The 25,815-nt window shown below is 41.9% G+C and overlaps 1 protein-coding gene across 3 annotated transcripts in view; it reads right to left on the bottom strand.

The window, feature by feature from the left end:
- The window catches only part of Rfx7 (regulatory factor X7), a 106,236-nt gene extending 90,154 nt beyond the window's left edge, over positions 1–16,082 (bottom strand). Inside the window, exons 1-2 of one of the 3 annotated variants that reach the window (XM_087905367.1) lie at positions 2,123–2,323; positions 1,815–1,980 (exon numbers count right to left, since the gene is read on the bottom strand). In XM_087905367.1, coding sequence (XP_087761493.1) covers positions 1,815–1,975 — 161 coding nt within the window. In that variant the 5' untranslated portion in view covers positions 1,976–1,980; positions 2,123–2,323. Of the gene's footprint in view, positions 1–1,814; positions 1,981–2,122; positions 2,324–16,014 lie in introns of those variants that run through there. The other 2 variants (XM_087905366.1, XM_048423732.3) reach the window with 2 other exon arrangements.
- Positions 16,083–25,815: the final 9,733 nt, after the last annotated feature.

Below are 25,815 nucleotides of genomic sequence, written 5' to 3'. Positions count from 1 at the left end.
ATAAACAAACAAAAGGCACTCTGCGGTCACCATTATTCCAAGACTCTTCAGTGCCTATCAACTCACTCTTTCTGTGGAACTCTAAAGTAAAATTCTTCTCCCTTACTGTTTTCATAATAAAACAACCTTACTAATTTAACCTTTAAAGTTTACCTTTCCTAAAAGATTTGAGCCCTTTAACTGAAATGTCCCCCTTTTGAGGCTAAAAAAACAAGGGTGTTTTACTTCAATTCAGTTGTGATCTTAGGGACCCTAAGTTACATTATCAAGTGATAAAACACCTGGCTTTATAGACCCCCCAAAGTCAGAAATTAATCATACCTTTATTTAAATTATAGCTTTGAAAGCACGGTCAAAGTATCTCTACTGAGGTCTCCCCCACCCTGCCATAAACACACATGCACACATGTGCACACACGCACTTTACACATCTGACCTATCCGTGGCACCACATAACTATTGTCAGTCTTAAAAAATTCTTTTTCAAATAATTTTCATATTAAAATAAAAAATGAAAGTAAGCCACTCAGCTGTCAACTACTGTGTAGTAGGAAACTAGCAGAGTCTGCACTGACCTACTTCATATTAGCATCATGACATGGAAGCAGGCCAAGAAAATAATGAAAATTACTATACAACAGCTCTTAATTTTGTATTTAAAATTGGTTACTGTCTTCATATGTTCAACTGCTTTACATACAATGCTAGCTGCTTTATGACACCTTTGTCTTTAAATTGCAAGTTTTGTTATTTTAATAGTTATATTCAATGATGAACCTGCCAGATACATGCTTAAAAATCAAGGCTGTTTTTTTCACATCATACTTAATTCTATTTTAAAACTTCTACTAAAAGCAATCTTAGGCCAAATTCCAAATATTGCTTTCCATTTTAAAAACAGTACCACGCTTTTAAAAAAAGGTCAGTTTATAAAGAATCCTACAAAATATTAATGCAAGTTCACATTCAAACAACATTTGCAATGATTCTAATAGAAGACGAACATATCTCTGTGTATTTATTAATACTGCTATCAGTCTTTAAGAGTTCAGTTAACAGAAATACAGCAAACTCCCACAAGAAACACAGAACCAGGAAAGGATGCTCCATCTAGTTTCTTTTTAATAATTACACAAAATGGCAAGATCGTTTACATTAAAAAAATTCACTTTACTGTGTAAATTAACACGTTAAAATAAAAACACTTTATGCTAAAGCAGCATTTCCTTTACAGTCAATGCAAATAAATAAATAAATAAATAAATTCCCCAGAAGGGAAATTCAGAGCGAGGATAAAGGAGGCAACCCCATCCAGAAACAGCGGCTATCCCAACTGAATGGAAAAGGCACGTTAGGTTTTATGCTGCATATTAATGTCGTTGCGTACAAATGTCTCGTTCGGTCAAAATTCACAATCCACTCCTTCCTCCTTCTATGACTACAAAAGCAGCCAACACATTGCCCATTCCAAGTTCCCAGTTCATGCCACGCTCGTGCAATGACTTAATCTTGACCCATATTTCCCTTACTGTACGTGGAAAATGCACAAATAACTTGTTTATCTGCTTACAATTGAGGAGGAGAGGGAAGTATGGTGTGTGTGTGTGTGTGTGTCTAAGGAGACAGGGGTGGGTGCAACCTTCTCCCCCCCCACCCCCCGCCAGAGGTGCCACAGCCATGCACCCGAGCCGGCAGTGGAAACCCACCTTCAATGAATGCATCAGCCTGCGCTCTGGATGCCGCCGCCCCCCACCCCCTTTGCAGCAGAAAGGTGCCTAGGCTGTTTCTACCCCAGCGATGGAGGATCCTCTTACCAGATGGAGTTCTTGATCTTGTGTTGCAGAGCGCTGGCCTCGGTCCCTGGCAGCCCGGGCACAAGGGCTGGCAGAGCCACCCCGGGGTTGGGGGCGCTGAGGGGAAACTGCTGATGGGCATCGGGCTGCTGTGGTGGCGGCTGTTGTTGTTCCTCTGCCATCGCTGCTGGAGGGGAGGGAGGGAGGGAAGATGGGGGCGCGGGGAAGGGTGAGGGAAGAGACGCGGAGGGGAGGACGACGAGGGGAGGAGGAGGGGGAGGGGAGGAAGAGGAGGAGGAGGAAGGAAGCTGGATAAGCTAGGCCTATACCCCAGGGCTCGAGTGAGTCGCTTTCGCCGGCCGCCTGAGGGACATCCCCGGGGAGACCGAGCGGTTCCTCAAGGCTCCTCTCCCCGTTTTCCTTGCGGTTCTCGTCACGGTTCCACTCCCGGTTCTCCTCCACGGCCCCGCGCGTCACCGCGGCAGAGGCATGGCGGCGCCCCTCAGCCCCCCGTCAGCGGCCGGGGCTGGGGGGCGTCTGAAAAACGAGGTCCGTGGCCAGGCGCCCCCTCCGCCCCCAAATCCAACCCGACGGGTCTCTCCGGGGCCTGCCTCCCGGGCCGCCCTCCCTCCGGGGGCCTGGCGCCTCCGAGCTCCCCCGCGCCGCTCGCTCGCTCCCGGCCCCGCCGCCGCGGCCGCCGCTGTCCTGCCAGCCCCGAGCAGCCCAGCGCGCGCAGCCGCACTGCGGCCCGGCGCAGACGGCACAACACCTACCGCGCGGCCGGGGGGCGTGGACGCGCGTGTGCGGGCGCGGCGCGGGGGCCGCAGGGGGGCGCGGAGCGCGCGGGGCGGAGCGGCCGCGGGCCGCGGGCCCAGGAAGCCGCGGCGGGGGCCCTGAGGGAGCGGCCGGGCGGCTGCGGCGGACGGGAGGACGGCGTGGGGCGGGGGAGGGGGGAGCGGGCTCGCGTGACGGCGGCGGCGGGCGGGGTGGAGGTGGCGGGGAGAGGTGAACCCGTGCGACCGCGCGGCGTGGAAGGGAGAATGTATTGCTTCCTAGCGTGTAAGGTGAAACGAATCCACACGACCCCCGCCCCCACGAGCGCGCGCGCACACGCGTGTGTGCGCCCCCCTAGTCAGTCAGGGTGACTTCCTCCCTCAATCAGCGGACAGCGCTGAAGCAGGTGAGAGCTTGGCGGCGACGTCTCAGAAGCCCCCCCATACCCTCCCCGCCCCCCGAAGAAAAGCGAGCGCCGCGAGGTGAATCGGTCTGGTAGGAAAATGGCAAGTGAGGAGCTGGTTGAAGTGCTCCTTGGTCGGGCATTCAAAGCCCTCCAAATCTGGCCCCACTTTAGCTGTCCAATCACAGCCGCCTCCATCCCCCCTGCAAGAACTCCCAGCTCCAATCAGGGAAGTCTCCATGCCATCCCCGGCGCAGCAGATTCATTCTTCCTTGGTGCCTTTGCCCATGCTGTTCCCCACCCCCTTGCCAGGGCTGCCCTCCCTACTTTCTATTCCCAATCAGCCCAGGCTTTGAGACACCGCTCAAGTTGCGGCTTGTCAGGGTCCCTGGCAGCCAAGGCCCCTCCTGTTTCTCAAAGAAACACATGTAATACAACATGGAGGCACAAGCCCCAGCCAAGAACTCTTCCTCTGCGGCCAGCTACACCCACCCCCGCCAGAGACTGCCCACATGCTCGCCCTCTTCTCATTCATGCTCAGAGAGCTGTGCTGGCTGGGAGTGAGACTACCCCCTACAAGTCAGTCCTCCTAGAGGAGTAGAAAGATGGGCTTTTCTAGGTGGGGCTGGTCTGGAAGGCTGAGAGCCTGGGTGTAGAAGACAACAGCCAAAGCCTCTGGCACCAGATGGAACAGCTGCGCAGCTCTCACTGACCTTTTTCTGGGCCTGTGGCTGTCATGAGCCTCCCAGCTCTTAACTTTTCTGACAGGGTTTCTATCAGACTTCTACCTGTCTGATTTTTCTGGCCACTTTCCTGGGTGGACTTTGAGCTGGGAGGCTGTGCCACCTTTCAGACTTCTAGTGGGTGGGGAATCTGATTTGGCTTGGGTTGCGTGGTCTTTTGAGTGCTCTGTTCCTTGCCTTGGCCTGAAACGCTCTTGCTTTTGTCCATGTGGCCTCAGGCCTGGTTCACAGACTCCCGGCCCAGACTCACCCTGAATGTGTGTGCACCTGGCTGGGTGGAGGGAAGGACACTTGTGTGCAAAATACAGTTTCTTCGTGAGAATACATTCCAAGTACCCGATGCACGGATTATATCGTACGAATGAGCCCCCTTTTCACAACCTAAGGACACAACAGCTTTAGGCTAAGTGCAGGCGGCTATTGGAATTTATTCTGCACATATGCCAGTGTTTCCTATGCATACTGCATTTTTCTGGCACTGATAGATACAGTTCACAGTGGCTTAACTGAAGAATAGCTAATGGTAGCTAATGCTTGTTGAACATTTACTGCGCCATACTAGTACCTTGTATACACGATTAGAGTTATGTTTCCCCAAAACTATGTAATACTAGCAGTCTCTGTATTTTACAGATGAAACAAAAGCTTAGAAATGTTAGATGGCATTTTAATATAAGAGCCAGGGTTTAAATTGTGAATGTTAGTTTTAGACCTCGCAAGCCGTTGTTGAACCTAGGATTGTAATAGAAAATCTTGAATGCATATTTATAAATTCTGTGTTCAAGGGGATATAAAAAGACAGTGAGAAGCCAGGCGGTGGTGGCTCTCACCATTAATCCCAGCACTCGGGAGGCAGGTGGATCTCAGTGAATCAAGGCCAGCCTGGTCTACAGAGTGAGTTCCAGGACAGTCACCAGGGCTGTTACAGAGAAACCCTGTCTCGAAAAAAACAAAACAAAAAAAGACAATGGAAAAAGTGGCCAACCCTTTTTTAAAATATGTATCTTTTTGACGAGAGAATAATGGCTTCACATTGCCACAACCAGAGGGGGAGATTCATCAAAGAAAGGTAACTGATACCTGCTAAAGACCTTAAGAAAAGGGAAGTCGAGAACCAAGATGTCTTTAAAAATAACTTCACTACCGGGTGTCACACAGGCTGGCTTCCCGAGTGCAACTTCTGAGTTTTTAATAGGTTCCATAAAGAGCTTCGGATTTCACAGCCACCACTAGAGGGCCCTCCACAGTTACAGCCCCGATTTGCCCTCTAGCGGCGATTCCGAACAGAGGGTGTTTACGCAGATTTGGGACCTTCTGGACTGGCAGCAAGATCATTGAAGCAGACTTATAGAACCATTAGGTTCAACCAGCCCTGAGAGATTTGTGACTAGTAACAGACTGAAGAGATCCTATAGCCAGAATGAGACTCTTTCCAGGAAAAGAAAGATCATTAATCACCCTTGACATTTCAGAGGTAAGTCTGGGCTTTGTTATAATTTTCATAGGAAACTGAATTTAAAAACTATGCTTTTAAGAAACCTGAGAAGAAAAAAAAAGTGAAGTCACCTAAAAGCCAAACACAGATTCCTTCAGTAAAGGCTAGACTTAGAAATGTGATTCATTTTCTTAGTTTCAGTTCATTCCCATAGGAGGTAACATAAAACATTTTAGTAAGTATGGATTTTTAAGACAGCATTGATTGCTGGGCAGTGGTGGCCCACACCTTTAATCCCCCAGCTCTTGGGAGGCAGAGGCAGGTGGATCTCTGAGTTTGAAGTTAGTATGGCCTACAGAGGGAGTTCCAGGACAGCCAAAACTACACAGAGAAACCCCATCTCAAAAAACATCAAAACAAAACAAAAAAACAGCATTGATTTTGAGCACAGTCCAATCTCAGAGAGTATAAGTGTATTTCCCTTTGAGGGTGTGTATGACACTGGAAAAAACAATCAGAGGAATACCCGTGTAATGGGGAAGAAAAGCTGTGGTCTTGGAGTCAGATCTAGGGATTCAAATGCTGTTTCACCACTGTGAACATGGAAATAACCATACACTCCATAGGGCTGTTGTAAGAAGCAGCATGGAGATGGATATGTAACCACTGAAGTGTTGTAGCAAGAGAGCTGGCAAAGTGGGTTGTGAACACCCCAGGAGTAGACTAACTTATGCTAGTAGTCTGGGACATAATTCCTGGCGTGTAGGTGTTTAGTAGATATCATTTAAATTCAGTAATTAACTTTAACTTTTTTATACTGTTATGTATATAAACCTCATCTCCCTTATGAAACAGAGTGTGACATATATTTACACTATACTTACCTATAGTCATCTGGAGAAGAGGGAACTTCAATTGAAAAAAATACCTCTGTAAGATCAGGCTATAGGCAAGTCTGTAAGGCATCTTATTATTTAGTGATTAATGGGGGACAGCACAGCCCATTGGAGGTGGTGCCACCTCTAGACTGGCAGTTCTTTAAGGCAGGTTGAGCAAGCCATGAGGAACAAACCAGTAAGCAGCAGCCCTCAGTTGCCTCTGCATCAGCTTCTGCTTCCATGTTTCTGCCCCAACTTCCTTCAGTGGTGGACTACGGTGTGGAAGTGTAAACCATATAAACCCTTTCCTTCCCAACTTTCTTTTCTTTTTATGGTTTGTTTTTCAAGACAGAATTTCTGGCTGCCTGGAACTGGCTTTGTAGACCAGGCTGGCCTTGTATTCACTGGGATCTACCTCTGCCTCCCAAGTGCTGGGATTAAAGGTATACACCACCACCAAGCCTCAACTTGCTTTTGGCCATGGTGTTTGATCACAGCAACATCAAGCCTGACTAAGACACAGGGGAAGATAGATTTCAGGTAAAGGACACAGCATAAACAGTGATGGGCATCCGTGTGATGAAAGAAAAATGCAAAGTCCTGAGTCATCTGTGGCCTGATCCTTAAGGAAATATAATCGACGGAAAAGGTAGTGGGGAGTCTCTGGATGTGCCTTTGATCTACACCCAAAGTTTTAGGTGACTTGACTATATGCTTTTTGTTTCAGATTTCTTAAAGGTATAACTTTTAATTCTAGTCTATCCGTCTACCTTACAAGACAGTGTTCTGTTATTAATTATGATTGTTCTGTCGAAAGATGATGGGGCCTAAAGTTGGTTTAATCACTGATAATATTAAGTGCCATAAACAATGGTGGCTTAACATAGAAATGATAAATTCTACCCCATTCTCTGTTTTGTCTCACCTGAAACATATAAATATCTTCTTTCCCCTGGTTGTAACATCCTCTGTCTTCTTCCATCTCAAGCCTTTCCTTCTAGGAGCTTAAATGTAAGAAGCCCCCTATGTCATTTAAAAGACCCAGGAAAGAAGGCCTCCTGTCCCCTTCACCCCTTCCTTGCTCAATTTCTGATATTTTTTATTTCAGAAACTAATGAGTAGGTCTTTGGACTTAATTGTCTTTCAAAATTCAAGTTGTCCTTGGAGGGAGTGCTATGTCAAGTTCCATGGCTATAGTATGATGTACAGTCTCGCCTTTAACTGTGTTAAGAGAGGGGGAGAAGTGGAGAAGGAGAGAAAGAGGAAGCGATTACAAAAGAGACAAGTTGCAACGTTTAAAACTAAGTGAACATTGGCAAATTTGGACAGATGTTCTAAATGCCTTCTATACTAAGAGGCCCAATGTGGAGATGTGAGTTCGGTTAGAGCACATGTCTTCCATCCTGAGACTAAAATAATGGCCTATGAAGGCCAGGTAGCTGAGTAAGGTTTTTCGTGCTGTCTGGCTAGGAGAGCCTACCCATGCAAGCCCTTCTTTTAAGTTCCCTTTGCTTATCTCTAAGGACTGTGGCTAAAGTTCATATAATACACTTAGCTGTTCAAGTGGAAGGTATAAAAATGAATGCCAAATACTGCTTGGATTTCATTTAGGAAAAATTTCCTCTATTTGGTAGTAGATACATGTTTATGTTGACCTGAATTCTCTTATACTAAGGATGGTTCAAGTTAATATCAACTGTTTGAATTTCAAAGAAAGTGTTTATTTTTACTTGGGTCCCAAAAGGTCCGAAGTAGAAATCTAATACTTCAGAAATTCAGGCCAGCTGTAGCTCTGAACAGAAGCATGTGACCTAAAAGTATATTTACCTAACTTTAAAAGTGACAGTGAATAGACCTTCAGAGCCAATCCTGTGTACAGTGAGGAAGTCAGTGCAGGGGTTGGATGAACTGGAGGGCGCCTAACCAGAAGTCCACACATTATTTCAGTTCAAGGTAAAATAAAGTAAAGTACACACAGTATACAAATTATTATTTTGGGAACCTTGAAAAAATTTAAATACAAGTGTCAAAAAAGATACTGTTCTTATTTTCAAGAGGTTCAAAAATGTAATTGGAGCACTAAACATACAGATTTTTCTTAAAACAAGACAAAATACAAGCCTCTTGAACTTGCTCTGAAGAGCCTGTTCTTTCTTTCTTGGGTCTATCTTTTCAGATTCACCGTACAATTGGGAGTCTACTGGAACACAGCTCATAGTGAGACTACACACACATATATTATAATCTTATATTTCAAAATAGTTTGACAAGAGCTTTGCCCAAAAAAAAGTTGAAAATGAACTAGCAAATCGATCCCTTTCTTATAGAATATGGCCATGACAATGAGAAAAGGCTAGGCAGTTGTCAGGAAAACTGGTTGCTGAAAGACACAAGAGAAGGCCTCCTTCAAAATCATTAGACATCAGTTACCAGTGGGGGCAGAGAATAAGCAGGAGCTTACAGAAGATAAGATAGTTGTTTAGTGAGCATAGAAATTTGATAGGATTTAAGTAAATTTCAGGTGGAGCACTAAAGTAAGAAGGGCATGAATGAGGAAAAACGGGTCAATAGCCTGGCACTGGGAGACCCAAAATAACACAAGTGACCTCATACACTCTGAAAGAGAGCCAGGGGAAAAAAAAAGTTCACTAAGATGCTATGGTGATCAATTTTCATTTTCAATTCGATTAGATGAAAAAAAAACACCTGGGCATTATTATGGCCATTTTTAAGGTGTACTATATGTGTGTGTTTCAGGGAAGACTCACTCTGAATATCGGTGACTCCATCCCATTGGCTGGGTTCCAAGACTGAGCAAAGTGGGTGAGTACCAGCATTTGTCTATCTCCACTTGCTGGTCCATTTAGATGCAGGCTCACACCCCTACTGCTTCAGTCTGAAGCAATTCCTGCCACTATACCTGCACCATGTATTTTGCCAGTGTGTTTTCCCAGCCATGATGGGCTATACCATGTGTCTAAACAAATCTCTTACCCTAGAAAAGGTCTCATATATCCTAAGCTGGCCACCATATCAATGAATGTCTGATCCTTCTGCTTCTGTATAGTGCTAGGAATTGAACCCTGGGCTTCATACATGCTAGTGAAACTTTCTACTAACTAAGTTACGTCTCATACCTCTCAAGCCCTAGTACATACGTCCTTCCTTCTTTCCTTCCTTCCTTCCTTCCTTCCTTCCTTCCTTCCTTTCTTTTTGTTTTTTGTTTTGTTTTGTTTTGTTTTGTTTTGTTTTTGCTGCTGTTGTTGTTTTTTTCTGTTTTTTTGAGACAGGGTTTCTCTTTATAACAGTCCTGACTGTCCTGGAACTAGCTCTTGTAGACCAGGCTGGCCTCAAACTCATAGAGATCCACCTGCCTCTTCCTCCCAAGTACTGGTATTAAAGAAGTGCGCCACCACCGCTGAGCAATTAAGTTGCTTCTTGTCAAGTAGTTGATGATAGCCCTGAGAAAAGTGACTAATCCAGTTACCAGTGAAGTTCTAGCAACTTCTTTGTGGTGATATTTTGTTTGTGATCTAACAAATAAGGCTTACCTGAAGATCAGGGTGCAGAGCTAAGCCATTAGTTATCCATAGAGGCCAGGCAGTGGTGGCACACACCTTTAATCCTAGCACTCAGATGGACCTCTGTGAGTTCAAGGCTGCCCTGGGCTGCACAGTATTGATCCAGTCTAAAAGAGAATCAGAGCTAGGTAGTAGTGGATCATTCCTTTAATCCCAGCACTAGGGAGGTGGAGACAGGAAGGGATAGGACTGGATGGAGAGGGGGATGTAAGGTAGGAGATGACAGGAGCTCAGGATTCAGTCTGAGGGCTTATAGAGACAGGATACCCCATTCGATCTGAGGATTCTGTAGAGGTAAGAACTAATGGCTGGCTTCTTTGCTTCTCTGATCTTTCAGCTTTGACCCCCTAATATCTAACTCCGGGTGTTTGTTATTAACACCAATTAGAATTCATGCAACACTTGTTTGTCTTCTCAGACCTCAGGAACAGTTTTGATATGACTCTTCCTTCAATAGAGTTGTCTACATACAAAGCTATTCCTGATCATCTGAGGGACTCACTCATTGGTTCCTTATCCTCTCCCCACCCCACCTACTCTTCCACTTCTTTTCTGTGTCTTCTATGGTACCTTACACAGCCTGTGTCAGACACTGCCCCATTATAGGCTTATTTCTTGGTTCCTGTTTCTGCCCTTCCTATGTCCGTGACTCTATATAGTGAATCATGTGGGCAGGAAGTGTGTTTTCATTTTCTGTATCTACAGCATAAAAGGTAGTTGATACTAGAGTAGCTAGACAGTCTGTGTTTGTTGAACTGAGTTAGTAAATTAGAAAAGGTCTAGGTTAAAAAACAAAAGCTTGAATAAAAGAAAAGGGAATGGGCCAGCAAGAAAGCTTGATAACGTATCTGTGTAATACTAGGAAGTCGAGGGCTTAATTTGTAGTTAACAGTTCATCTCTCTGTGACACCGTACAACTTTTCTCAGCAGTTGATTTTATCTGTTAAGACTGACATTTGGTGCTGAGACTGGAGCCTAGTGCTAAAGGCATTCAGGCCAGCCCATTGTTCTCAAAGAAAATGGTCAGTTGCGTCCAATTTCTCATGTGGAACTCTTGGATGGGCTAGGCTTGCAGCTTACTCTCAAGGGGGTTGTATGGGTGTGATAGGCTAACATTCCACTTGACCTCAGCCCTACTCTTCCCCTCTTTGGACTTATTCTCCCCCTGGTAGACGTGGTGATTATAAAAACTCCCCCACACAATTGCATTATGGATTCAATGAAGTTACTCTCTCAATGCTTTATGTGTAGTAAGAGATAAATGCTTGTGGTTTTTCCTTCTTTTCCCCTTCTGGGAGGGAGAGAAGGGAAGTGAAGAGTAGGATAGTGGTAGAAGACGAGACAAAGAGAGGAGGATTGAAAAGCAGAGTGGACCCAGGTATGGTAGTATATCATTTTATCCTAGAACTCAGAAGACACTAAAACAGGATGATGGATTTGTGGCCAACCTGAGCTACAGAGTGAGTTCAAATCTAGCCTGAGCCTACATAAAGAAACTGAAAAGAAAAAAAAATTAGCCAAGAAACAAAAGTGATAGCAGCCTGATTATTGTGTCACTGCTTAAAATCTGATGAAGTACGGATACTTACCAGAAACCACACTGTTCCTAAGTAGCTAGAGAGTCCATGGTCAGAGCATAGAAGGACATTCAAACACTGCCAACAGATAGCAAGATAGACCAACACTAGATGGCAAGGGGTAGACTTGCCTACACCAAGGAGAGAACATAGAGATTCAATAGTTACCATCTGTTATTGTTTAACTCTGACAGGTCCCCTACAGCTCATGTTTTTATCATGTATTTATTTATTTATTTGGTATTGTAGGAGAAGGGATTGTGTGTGCTACATCATCTGTGTGGAGGTCAAGGGGCAACTTTGTGGAGTGCATTCTCTTCTTATACCTTTACATGGATTCTGAGAATTAAACTTAGGTCATCAGGCTTATGTGGCAAGTGTTTTACATCCTAAACCATTTTGCCAGCCCCAGGTTTATGCTTGAATGCTTGTTTCTCGGGTGATGGCACCATTTAGGAGATGGGCCTGTAGCTACTCTTTCTCTGTTCCACCTGCCATCTCCCAAATAACCACAAAGAGACTTATGATTAATTATGAAAGCTCATCCAATAGCTTAATCTTGTTTATAACTAGCTCTTATTACTTAAATTAACCCATTTTCATTAATCTGTATGCTGCCACATAGCTTTGCTACTTCATCTCCATAGTTCTCAAACTGCTTGCTCTGTGTCTCGTGGCGTCTCTGCCCTTCTTCCCAGCATCCTCTGTGCCTGGATAGCCTACCTAGCTATTGGTCATTCAGCTTTTTATTAAACTAATCAAATATCTCACAGCATAGGCCTACCTAGTGGAAGTGGACCTCTAGTGGGCCTTTGGAGGGTATAATATAGCCCTGCTTCTGGCCTCAGACTTGTCATGTGAACAGCTATTACGTGCTCCATGGTCTAAGACATTCCGCTACATCTTCCCTGCTATCATAAACTATAACACTTTAAATCTGTGAACCAAGATAAATTGTCTTCCCATAAGTGTGTCTCCCCACCACCTTTGCCCTTTTACCCAGGATTGAATGTAGGACCTCACGCATGCAGGTCAAGTGTTTCATCATTGAACTATATCCCCCAGCAGTTCTTAAGTTCTTTCTACCAGGTATTTAGGTCACAGTAATACAGAAGTGACTAATACCCAGACTCAGAGAATTCTGAGTCTACAGAGAAGTGCAACAGCAGTCTCTCCAAATAACAACCCCAGTCCCAAAGAGAGAAGAGTCGTTAATTTATCATCATTATTAATTACTATTATTATTTGTATGTAGTGTGTATCTGTGTGTGTGTGTGTATGTGTGTGAGAGAGAGAGAGAGAGAGAGAGAGGGGGGGGGTTTCTCTGTGTAGCCCTATGTGTCCTGGAACTTGCTCTGTAGACCAGGCTGGTCTTGAACTCACAGTTATCTGCGTGCTTCTGCTTCCTAAGTGCTGGATTAAAGGAGTATGCCACCACCACCCAGCAAGAAGGTATTTATAATCAGTTGGAAAACTTCAAGGACTACTCATAGGAATTCCAAAACAGTATTTCTGCTGAGGTTCCTAAAGAAGACAGACCAACTATTCATGTTAAGGTCTTTAAAAGTTCACAAAATATAGGGTGTAAGGGCCTATTCTTTCTAGCTTTTCTAGGAAGGGTTTGCCTAATCAGTGTTACAAGGGTTACAATCTGTTAAAGTTATCTCCCAGTGGACTCTAAACAGGCTTCTTAGGAGGCAAGGATTGATATGGCAGGGATGGGAGTGGAATTCTAATAGGAAAGCTTAGCTCAATTTTTCTGTCTGAAAATGTTAAATATGTCAGTGATTGCTCATCAGTGTTAGAGAAGGGAAGTGGCTAGAAGTTACAGTTCTGCAGCCAGTGTCTCCCGTCCCCGTGAAAGGATATTTTTAAAAAGGCCATTGAAGAGATTACCCAATTTGTCTGAAAGGCAAACAACTCCAGACTAAATACCCTCTACTGATGTTGATGAAAGTCATCTTGTTGCTTTTAGTATTCTCAGAAACATCATGGGGGTGGGCTTAAATTTTCTTTCTGCATGCAGTTTCTTTAAAAAATATTTGAAAATAAAAATGTCAAAATCAGGGTGCCACTTGTAAATGATGTTCCATAGTTTTCTGAAAGAGTTTAATTGAAGATCCTGTGTAGGAAGGGAGGTTAAATCAAGATTTAAGGGAGGAGGAAATTTATCTCTACACACAGTTAGGGAATTAGAGAAAAGACTCAGAGAAGGGAGTGTGGGACAGCTAATAGGTAACAGATCTGGGAAGAAAAAGTGTCAGCGATGGTGCAGATGTTTTTAGGAGTTGGTGTCAAGGCTTGGAAAAACAAACCAGAACATTTGTACTGTACATATTGGCTCCAGACTATGGAGAATGTAGAAGAAATGTGGACTTAGTGAGTCTCAGGTCCTTTCCTAGCAAGCTACGTGATCAAGATACTACCGGTTTCTTCCCTTCTTGTACTTGTGATGTCTCGTTAAAGTGCACTTGCTGACCCTGGAAGGCAAGGAACAGAGCAGTAGCAAGAGACTCCAGGAGAGGAGGTTCCTCTGCAAGAAAACTTTCTGTCTCACGCCATCCCTTCCCCTGTGATCACTCGTCTACCTGTGTCAAGCAGAAGCAGAGAGCTAGAGGGAATCTTTTCTACAGAGTAGAAGAACACAGTACAGGAACCCTGGAGGCTTGTCCCTTCCCCTGTGAGCACTCGTCTACCTGTGTCAAGCAGAAGCAGAGAGCTAGAGGGAATCTTTTCTACAGAGTAGAAGAACACAGTACAGGAACCCTGGAGGCTTGTGGAAGCTCCAAGCTCAACAAATAGAAGATGCAGCACACACAGAGTTGACAAATGAAAGAAAGGGGTAAGAAATTATTTTAGAAGTTTATAATTTTAAGAAAAGCATAAGTATGTAAGTAAACCATGTATTACACACAAAATAGCTATTCATTTAGGATATGTTATTCAGAATTAGTACAGTGATTTTTGGAGCTTAAAACCACTATGTTTTCCCTTCTTATAGTGAGATAGGGCCTCCGATGTAGCCAAGCTGGCCTTGAGCTCTCAACCGTCTTTCCTCATCCTCCTGAGAGCTAGTATTATAGGCATGTACCATCATGCCTGTAAAAGTGTGATTTTTGCCTAGTATGGTGGTCTTAGCACTCAGAATGCAGAGGCAGGCAGACCTCTGTGAGTTCAAGGCCAACCTGGTCTATATAGTAAGTTCTAGGGCAGCCAGGGCTACATAGACTCTGTCTCAAAAAAAAAAACCTAAAACAAAACAGTGATTTTTGTTCATTTTATTTGTATATCTCTATGAGAGTATGCCATATGTGTGGGTGCTCACAGAGATCAGATGAGGACATTGGATTCCTTGCAGCAAAAGTTCCAGAAAGTTTTGAGTTGCCAGATATGAGTGCTGGGAACCAAACTTGACTCTTCTGGAAGAATAACTAGTATTCTTAAATGCTGAGTTTTTTCAGCTCCTTAAATGTTCTTTTTGAAACAAAAATCTTAATAGATATGTACCAACAATAGAATCTTTTGAAACAATGACTATATTATAAACTTCAACAAAGTAAGAGTCCAAGAAATATTGAAGATAAAGTTCAAGTGTCAATGGGATAGGAGAAAAAAGTAATTAATTCATAGTTGTCTAACTACAATGTGATTAAAATTAAAATCTAGATTAGATTTTCCCATATCTGCTTCAGTAAAAGGCCAAACAGTAATTATTTCAGCTTTATGATCTATATGGTCTTTTGTCACAACTTAGATCTTTTTGCTGTAGTGTGAAAAAGCAGTTGTAGATAAATTAGTACCTGAATGGTGTATCAGTGTTCTAGTAAAACTTTATTTACAAAGGGAAGTTACAGACCAACTCCTATTCTAGATGATTGAACATAAGAGTGTTAGGATAAAGCCTTGTTGAACAGATAGAAGTTCTGAACGTAAGATAAAAATACACACAATTAAGAGGCAGAGGAAAGTCAATCAATTTGTCATTCAGTGACAATGGATGAAATTTCTTAAATAAATGGAAATAATTTAAAATTTGGCTAAAAATGACAACATATCTAACTATGTTAGTTAGAATATGTTATAAATAGGCTATGAAGGGGCTGGAAAGGTGGCTCCATGATTTAAGAGCACTTTCAGATGCCTAGGGTTCAGCTTTAGCAACTATGTGACAGCTAACAGCTTTCTGGAACTCCAGTTCCAGGGGATCCAACACTCTCTTCTGAACTCTGTGGACACCAGCATGAACAAAATGTACAGACACACATGCAGGCAAATTACTCATACACATAGAATAAAATACATAATTTAAAAAGAAGTCTTTGAAGCTACTTTAGCTCCGTCATAGTTGGTTTTTTTCCCTTGTAATGGATAAGTGCTTAAACATGTAAGTGGTAGAGAAAGTGTAAAAGAAAAACCCCATGGCTTCAGAATGGTCATTCTAACTATAGAAGTTTAATGAAATGGATAGAGTTTAGGATTGGGCAAATGTTCACTTGAGTGGCTATTTAGCTGTGTGATATTTTTATCTGTGAATTCATAACAATAAAGTGATTTAAAATAAAACATCATGCAAAGAAATATCATATGGTTACTACCAGAAGAAAAGAAATAAGGTAACAGTGTGTTAGACTAAACAAGCAAATTGAATGTATAAAGAATTTGACATTCATATTGATGAAAATAAATTCCATGAGAAGTTTTACTAACAGTGAATCTTTATAAATCACACACTAAATCATCAAAATCATGTTTATCACAGAATGCATACAGTAAAAATTTACAGAAATGTAAGAACAGAAAACATCAGAACTTTGAAAAACTAACACATACCTCAGAAACTGACAGATCAGGTAGGAGAACTGTTGAAGTAGACTGAGTTTGAACAGCACAACAAAGCAGCTTGCTTGAGTAAAGGACTTTGGCCGCAATAAACAGTGAGTTTCCAGTGTCTTCAAACACATATGAAACATTAACCAGCTTGCTAAAGCCCAAGGAATAAGTTAATAAAGTCCCAGATAAGAAATCATTTAAATCGGGAAGTGACGATGTACTCTTTTAATCCCAGCACATGGGAGGCAGAGGCAAGCAGATCTCTATGAGTTCGAGGTCAGCCTGGTCTACAAAATGAGTTCCAGGACAGCCAAACAAGGCTACACAAAGAGACTCTTCTTGAAAAACCAAACCAAACAAACAAACAAATAAACATTTAGATTACAGTCTTTGATTACACTGCTCCTTGGAAGCACATCTTTTCTGTCCTTAGTCAGCTGTTGCTCTCAAATGTTGCCCTTCTGTTGTTCTCCTTCTAACTATGAGATAATGAACTGACTCAGGAATCTGGAGCAGGAAGGATGAACTTGCTCCCTTGGGAGTCTTTTAGAAGGGTGTTGGTAACATTATAATTCTAGAAATACGGTCCTTGGATTGCCTACCACTTCATGTTCATCTTGATCACGTAGGTCAGCCTTCCTGCTGACTAGTCATGAGAATCCATGTACTTTTGTTTATATTGGTTTTCTCTTTGTGAAACATCTTTTCTCTTTTGCTAACTGTTGTTATTTTGTTTGCCCTTATATTGATTTGTAGGCACTTTTAGATGAGAGCTTATTTATTGGATATATTCACAACATACAAGATATGTTATATATACTCATATAGCAAATATCTTTTACTAGATTGTGTTCTTATTTTGATGCTGTCTGTTAAAAGATTTATTTTTATTACTTTTGATTATGTATTGCTGTCTGTATATTCATATGAGTATGTGTACTCAAGTGCAGGTCCCCACAGAGGTAAGGGGTGTGGGATCCCCTACAGCTGGATTTACAAATGGTTGTGAGCCACTTGATATGGGTGCTGGAAACCATACTCTTTAATGCTAACTTTTGACAAATATATTGTGTGTGTGTGTGTGTGTGTGTGTGTGCCTGTAAGAGGCCAGCAGTTAACCTCAGCTGTCATTTCTCAGGTACTATCTATCTTATATTTATTATTTTTAAATGATTTTACTTGTTTGTTTATGTGCAAGCATGATGGTCAGAGGATGGCTTTTAAGTGTTTGTTCTCTGTTTCCACCACATGAGTCCTAGGGATCAAATTCAGGTTGCTAGGCTTGGTGTCAAGTTCCTTTACCCACAACATCATCTCATTGACTCTATCTTTTTTGTTTCGTTTTTGGTTTTGAGACAGGGTTTCTCATTGATCTGGAACTCAGTAGGCCAGACTGGCTGGCCAGTAAGCCTTAGAGAGTCACATGTCTCTGTCTTCCCTGTGCTGGGGCTACAAGTAAATACCATCTTGCCTTTTGTATGGCTTCTAGGGATCTAGTACAGGTCATCTGCCTTGGCAGCAAGTGCCTCTTATCATCTAGCCATTTACCAGTTGGCAGCAAGTGCCTCTTATCATCTAGCCATTTACCAGTCATGGAGATGTTTCTTGAATACCTTTGCAGGGCAGGTTTGGTGGCAATGCTTTTTCTTCAGTTGTTTCTGGCTAAAAGTCCTTATTTCTTCTTCTCTTTAGAAAAGCAGCTTCATGAGATACAAAATTCTACTTTGACAAAGCTTTCCTTCCAGCACCCTGCAGCTTTCTTTCCACTGTTTATAGCTCACATAATTGCTGATGAGTTGTCTAATTTTGATCTGCATTCTCTCTTCATAAAATTTCTTCTTATATTTGGCTGCTTTTATCTTTTATTTTAGTGGTTTGGATATGATGCTTCCAGGTGACTTTATTTTTGTTACTCTTATTTATCCTGCCTAGGATTCTCTGACGGCTCTTGTTGATGCCTTTTCATTGCTGTAACAAGTACCTGAGATACTCAGCTGTGAAAGGAAAAGGCTTATTAGCTCATAGTTTTGGAGGCTTTAAGTTATGTTTGGCTGACCCCATTGCTTTTGGTTAGTTATGTATATAGCACATCATGGTGGAGTCAGTGGTGGAAGAAAGCTGCACTCCTCATGGCTGGAACACCAAAGAAGAGAAAAAGAGACTGAAGAGAGTGGGAGTTGAGATACTGTTTGAAGAGACTGACAATTGGGATACTGTTCTCCCCCCACCCCAAGACAGGGTTTCTTTGTGTAACAGTCCTAGTTGTCCTGGAACTAGCTCTGTAGACCAGGCTGGCCTTGAACTCACAGAGATCTATCTGCCTCTGCCTCCTGAGTGCTGGGACTAAAGGCATGTGCCACCACCACCCAGCTCCTATTCTAACTCTTCATGATATACCCCAGTGAGAAAAGACTATGTAGGTAGGTTCCACCTTACCTTCACCGGCCTGCTTCCCTATGGTATCAGCAGCGGGAAAGTCTTTAACATGTTGTCAGCCTTTGGGGACAGATCACAGCAGATAGCCATTGCAGATTCATAGTCCCCTCCTCACCTCTCTGCTCCCAGCCATTTTCATCCTTGGACTCTGGAACTTGAACTACTGGCCTCAGGTTTTCAAACCTAAAATCTCAAAAACCCAAAGACTATTGGAATAGTAGGGCTGAATTCCACCAATCAAAATGAATCACTTCTGATCTCTTACCACAGAGCTGCCACCCTGTCAGTCCCTCTCCACCCATCCATCTGCCCTCACTGAATGACAGGAACTGAAAAAAGAGAGCAACTCCCAGTAACCACTCCCACAGACTGTTCCCACGCACTGTGCTTCATAAACCCCTTTTGCTACACTGATCAGACTTGCGTGAATTCGTTCACTGTTTCTAATTCCAGGTCACAACATTAACATCTCTACAACTAACTGTGGGCCAGAAAGTTTTGCTGCCAGTCTGAGCTTTTATTCGGTTTGGTGCTTGTCAACATGGGATGACAAGTTGACAGTTGAGACTCCTCCCCAGTGAGCCAGTCTTTGTGGTAGTCTTTCCCATCAGTGGCTCTAACCTACAAAGGAACCAGCATAGAGCTTCTTCCCAAGGCTGGTTTCTTTTGCTGGCTCATCCTTTATTGGCTACCCTCGTATATTCTCCAGGTCTTCCATGGCACATAATCATGTGCTGGGTTTTAATTTGTTTGACGTTGCCTTACATAGTGTATATTTCCTGAGCTGTTTTCACTTGCCACAGGAATCACGACATTTTGACTTTGCTTTTTCCTTCTCCATGTATCTCTATGACACCTAGCTAGTGAGTCCACAGTCTCTTAAGCCTTTTTCTACAGATGTTAATTCTACATTTTAAGATAAAAAAATTATACATCTCCAATCTTCTGTTCTAGTCTCTTCGATGAAGCACTGTGGAGTCAGTCCTTCACAGGCTGCCCTGGCTCTTCAGGACCACTAGCTGAGCTATGCTTGTTACTTTCTCCTTGTTGGGTTCTCCTTTCTCCACCCTGGTTGTTCTCTGACCGTCATAGGAATCCTCCCTGAAGTACTTACCTAAATTTTTGTAAAGCAGAGGTGCAGACTCTTAAAGCAGTTGAGAGTGGTAGCTCTCAAGGGAGGGTTTGGTTACTCCAGCAGACTCCTGTGTTTTTAGCTCAGTCTCAGAATTCAAGATTCCCATTGATATCAACCCAAATATTCCAGATGTTGCAGTCCAATTCAGTACACACAGAGACTCAACTATAGTAGATTACAGCTTTCTTGTTGGGAATTTGGACAGTTTTTGGAGAGACACAAATACAATAGCATACATATAACATACAAATTTACCATTTTTAAGTAATGAGCTATTCTACAGTAATCAATAGCATTGAGTATATTCACAACAGTATGTAGGCATCACACTATCTACTTCCACAATTTTCAAATTACCTTGGAAATCAACTCCATGCCCACTGAGGAGTTTCTTCTTAGCATCTCTTTTCCTCATTTGATTACTACAAATCTGCCGATTATTTTTGTGCATTTGCTTATCATAGACATTTCAAATAAATAATATCATATAAAATTTGGCTTTTTGTGCCTGTTGTGTTTCACTTAGCACAATGTCTTTAAGGTTCATCCATGTTGTACCATGTTATCAATCTGTATTCCAGTCCTTTTTATGGCTGAGTAATATTCGATTGTATGGATCTACCACATTTTATTTATTTACACGTCAGTTGATGGACAGCTCAGTTGTTCCCATCTTTTGGCTGTTGTGAACAGTATTGCTGGGAACATGAGTATACAAGCTTTTGTTTGAACATCTGTTTTCAGTTCTGGGTGTGTGTCTAGGAGGAGAATTGCTGAGTCATCTATGGTTATTTCCTGTGTTTAGATTTTGAAGAACTGACAAAAACATCAGGTGTTTTGAGATGGGTTGGCCCTCTATCTATTATTTCCTTTTTATTTTTTTTTGCCGTCATGCTTGGATAACTTTAAAATTTCTTCACTGCCACTAAGTTTTGCTCTTTCATTGCCTTTCCAAAACCTTCTAAAATAAAGCCTACGTTAGTTTTCTTGGTGAGACTCTATCCCCGTCTTTCTTTTAACTTCATCATGATGTGTCATCTCCCAATTTAGCTATAATCCTTGTTTCCATTCCAGATTTCACTCTTACACATCTTTTTCCAAGCCCTCCAGATAAACAAGTTCACTCATAATTACCTGAGGATATCGTCTTTCCAGTTCTTCTGGTTCTCCTGAGATGTTTCTTAATTCAGTCCTTAATCATGAGATGGATAGATTAAAAAGTATCCATGACTTAATTACTTAACATAAAGCCATTTTCTCTCCAGTTTAACCTTTGAATGTGAGTATTTTGATCTAGTTAGAATTTTATAGTACTCAATTATAGATTGTCATAAAAATTCTAGAAAAGAAAAAAATTTCAGAACATTTTTAAATTTTTGTATATGTATGGGTATTTTGTGAGTTTGGTTTTTTTTTTTTTTGTCTGTTTTTTTCTTTTTTGAGACAAGGTTTCTCTGTAGCTTTGGAGCCTGTCCTGGAACTAGCTGTTGTAGACCAGGCTGGCCTTGAACTCACCGAGATTTGGCAGCCTCTGCCTCCCAGGAGTGCTGGGATTAAAGGCACCACCAGGCTGTATGGGTGTTTTACCTCCATGATATAAGTGAACCTTAAGTGTGCAGTACCTAAAGATACCAGAAGAGGTCATCAGATCCCCAGGTGCTGGAGTTAACAGTTGTCAACTACCATGCAGGTGCTGAAGATTGAACATGGGTCCTCGGAAAGGGCAGCTGTTCTCTTAACCAGAGTCATATCTCTTCAACCCCAGATCATACAGTTTTAAAGAGGACAACAACGTTTCTTGGGGATGGAAATAATTTTATGTACGAGTATAAAGGAGATAATCCTGTCAAGGTAATGGGTAGTTAAAGAGGTGTGATATGTCACCTTTTGTGTGTGCTCCCATAAAAAGAAAATGACTTCTGAAAAATACAAGTTATCGCCGAAAAACTTTTTTGTCTCTAAAGAGCAAAGATACTGTGTAAGACTAGAACTTCTGAAGAGACCATAAGCTCTCTTGTCCTCTAAATTTATTGATGGTAATGTCAGCCAGTCATTTATTTTAAACATATCAAAATGAGTTACAGTAAAGAGAAAAACTGTCGCCAAAAGAACACAGTTCAGCACATGCAAATGATTCTTAGAAATATTAAGTTGATTAAAGCCATGCAGTCACTAAATAAATAAAATAAAATAAATTTACAAAAACCTAAGAGGGTCTTTATGCTACTCGAATAGATTAATAAATTACATTGTGGCAAGTTGGCTACCTGTACTACCTTCTGTTTTTTCTTTATTTGTATTTTTAATTGACAAGCACACACATATTAAGTTTTTAGGACAGAGACTGTGTGGTCCTGGCTGACCTGGAATTTGCAATGTTGACTAAATTGGCCTGAAATGTGCATAAATGTTGGGATTAAAGGCATGTACCATCACACCATATGAACAAGCAAAATTTTTGTGGATATATGTTTTGACAAACATGGACAGATAGCATAATCAAGCTAATTAACAATGCTTTGCCTCATACATTTATTTATTTGTAGAGAACACTCTTAAAATCTATTCTTGTAGCATTTTTTTTTCCTTTTTAAAGATTTATTTATTTATTTATACAGTATCCTGCCTGCAGGTCAGAAGAGAGCACCAGATCTCATTATAGATGGTTGTGAGCCACCATGTTGTTGCTGGGAATTGAACTCAGGACCTCTGGAAAAGCAGTCAGTGCTCTTACCTGCTGAGCCATCTCTCCAGCCCCTCTTGTAGCAATTTAAAAGAATGTAGAATACCGTTATTAACTGTAGTCAACATGACATGCAGTAGATTTCTAGAATTTTCTTCATATATAACCAAATTTTTTTATATCCTTTAGTACCATCTTCCTAATCCCCAAAATATTTCACCGTAGAGAAAGATCTTTTCTTGATGTGACTGCTGTGGGTATGGATGAGATTTTATCCATAGTGCTCAAGGCACTATGAGATTTTATCTCATAGTGCCTTGAGCAGGTCTGTGAGTTCCCAGAATTTTTGATTTATTGACATGAGATCTCATATGCTATTTTCTTAGAACTAAAGACTCACTTCAGAGGAGATATGGCAATTTTCATAGGACTATATGGCCCTACTACACATCCACCACCAAAAGGCTGTCAACCCAAGTATGAAGTGGCACAATTGCTGGGAGCCTTACCTAGAGGCTTATAGATGACTCCCAGGAGAGAAAGCAGGACTGTTTTTTTTTTTTTGGCATGTTGTATACATCTTCAGGTCATGATTAGTGGGTGGTGGTGAGTCCCTTTTAACTAGAATACTAGGGTTGGTAATGAAAGATTGGAATAGCAGTGTGCCCACAGCATAATTCTGTGTGTTACTTGCCTTATGCAGTGGCAGAATACCCCAAATGAGTAGTTTGAAGAAAGTCCTCCAGTTTTGTAGGTTTTAGATTCTGTGAGTTGAAACGCCTATATTTCCAGAGAATGAGTTATTTTTACATAAGAAGGTAGATATCTTCTAAATTTAAGACTATAGCTGCTTTTTGTTCGCTTTGGACACTCTCTCCCTCTATAACAGCTCTTAGATATAAAGAACAACGAACTAATGAGTTATTAGTTCATTGAATCATCATTCACACTGTCAGGAATCGTTGACCTTGATCATCATGAAGAGGTAGGATATTGATATATACAGGGGCATGAAGAAATGGGATTGATATTTAGGGAAACTACTGGGACATTACTTACTATTCCTATGCTCAGTTTTAACAGTATGTAGACAAAAATGGCAATCACAGCCTAGAAAATTCAAGCCTATGTTCTATTTCAGTAAGGTGTAGCTTAAGAACTCAGAAAACTGATGGGGACTGAGAGGATGGCTCAGTTGGTGAAGTGTTTGCCTTCCAAGCAAGAGGACCTGAGTTTGATTCCCAGAATCCTAGCTTTGTTTTGTTTGTTTAAAAGCATGTCATTATAGTCCCAGGACCAGTGAGTCAGAAACAGGAGGGTCCCTGGGGCTCTATGGTCAGACAGTATAGTCAAATAATAAAAAACTGGAGACAGATATTGGGGTTCAAGCTGAAGATCAGAAAAGCAAAGCAGCCAACCACTAGAGAGACCTTTTACCTCTACCAAATCTTCAGATCTAAAGGGCAAGATCCTGTCTCCACGAATCCTCAGACTCCACACTCCAGTGAGTTCCTGTCCCTTCCCCTTTATATTCATTCCTCTCTCTGCCCAGTCATATCGCTCCTGTCTCCATTTTCCTAGTGCTGGGAGTAAAGGTGTGAGCCACCACTCCCTGTCCTCTCATGATTTAGCTTTGCATTCTGATCTTCAGGCAAGCTTTATTTATTAAAATACAAATAAAATATCACTACAAGCCAATCTGCCCTATTCGGTAAGTTCCAAGTTAAGAGAGATTCTGTTTTAAAGAAGATGAATTTTATTCCCAAGGATGGCACCTGAGATGTCCTCTGGCTGTCATAGGCAGGCACACATATATGCACATGAACCAACGTGAACATGCACACAGACTATATATATATTTCATATATATAAAATATATATGAACTTTGGAGAAATATATTCCAACCTGGACAGTAAAGATGCAGACACAGAGAAACTGAGACAGGCTGAGAAGGTGGCTTAGGGGATAAAGTGCTTGCTTTGTAAGTGTGAGGACTTAACCTCAAATCCCCAAAACCCATGTGTATTAGTCAGGGCTCTCTAAGGAACAGAATTGATTACATGAATATACATATCTATATATTAAAAAGGGACTTATTAGAATGGCTTACAGGCTGTGGTTCAAGTAGTCCATCAATGACTGTCCCCTGATAGAAAGGCCAAGGATCCAGTAGTCATTCAGTCCAGGTCTTCTCAGCAGTCCCATTCTGGCGCTGGAGTCCCAGAGAGGTCCTAGAGTAGTGATTCTCAACTTTTCTAATGCTGTAACCCTTTAATACAGTTCCTCATGTTGTGGCGACCCCCAACCATAGAGCTATTTTTGTTGCTACTCCATAACTGTAATTTTGCTACTGTTATGAATTGAAATGGTAAATATCTGATAATATAGGCTATCTGATAGGTGACCCCTATGAAAGTGTGGGGTCTCTATCTTAGAGAGTTCCAGTTTCCAGTCCACCTTGGAATCCTGAAGAAGCAGGGACTAACGCCAGTGAAGGAATGACTCCGGGTCGGTGAATTTGCCGGTGAGAGTGGAGGTAAACAGAATGCACAAGCTTTCTTCATTCTTCCATGGCCTCTTATATGGGTTGTTGTCAGAAGGTGTGATTTGGTATGTGTTTTCTGACCTCAAATGATCCAGACTTAAGATGGGTCTCCCACTTCAAATAATCCGACGAGGAAAACCCCTCACAGATGTGGCAATTACTAGGGTTTTAGCTAACGCCAGTTGTAGTCAAATTGACAACTAAGATTAGCCCTCGCTTCACATAAAGTAGATTTTGAATAGCCAAGTGACTATGAACAGTTTGCTACTTTTAAGGGTGGTTTCCTTATGTGTAAAATAGAAGTGTGTTTTTTACTACCTTCTAGAGTTGTGAGAGTATTATACATGATCTATGAAAAATGCTTACCTCAAATGAAGTGCTTAGTAAAACTATCTATTCTAATAGCTTTTATAATTAGATTTAAAAATTTAGCTCATGAAGTATCCTAAAGGGGCACCACTCTGGCATTCTATCTGAATGTGCTAAGATAGAGAGACTGTTCCATTTTGGGCACTCCATTCTTCCTATGCCATGGATAACTTTTTGAGGACCAAGCTGTTTGCTGGCATTCACTTTTCTCGGTCCTGCTTATGTAAAGGCACTCTCTATGTGACTTTCAACTTTTCTGTTTCTGTCTTTCTCCATAAGTTGGAAGTATTTTATCAGTGGAAACCAAACCTATTGAGAGGTGAGATTAATTTTTCTGATCTAAGAGTAAGTTTTGTGTGCCTGGGGAGGTGGTTAGGTTAATTGTCAACTTAACAGAATCTAGAATCACTAGGGAGATGGCCCTCTGGGCAGGACAGTGTAGAATTATCTTAATGACATTAATTGATGTTCCAAGATGTTCCAACATCATGACTGTTGGCAGGAGCAGGCAGAGGCCCCCGGGCCATATAAGAATGAGAAAGCAAGCTGAGCACTATGACGTACTCATGGCTCTGTTTCCAGCTGTGACCAGCTGCCTCAAGCTTCTGCTTGCTTGACTTTCCTGACTGTGA

The sequence above is a fragment of the Myodes glareolus genome, chromosome 4 (genome assembly GCF_982192425.1).
Source record: "Myodes glareolus chromosome 4, mMyoGla1.1, whole genome shotgun sequence".
In the NCBI taxonomy this organism is placed as follows: domain Eukaryota; kingdom Metazoa; phylum Chordata; class Mammalia; order Rodentia; family Cricetidae; genus Myodes; species Myodes glareolus.
Note: the sequence above shows the minus strand (reverse complement) of the source record. Positions and strands in the feature narration are given on the sequence as shown.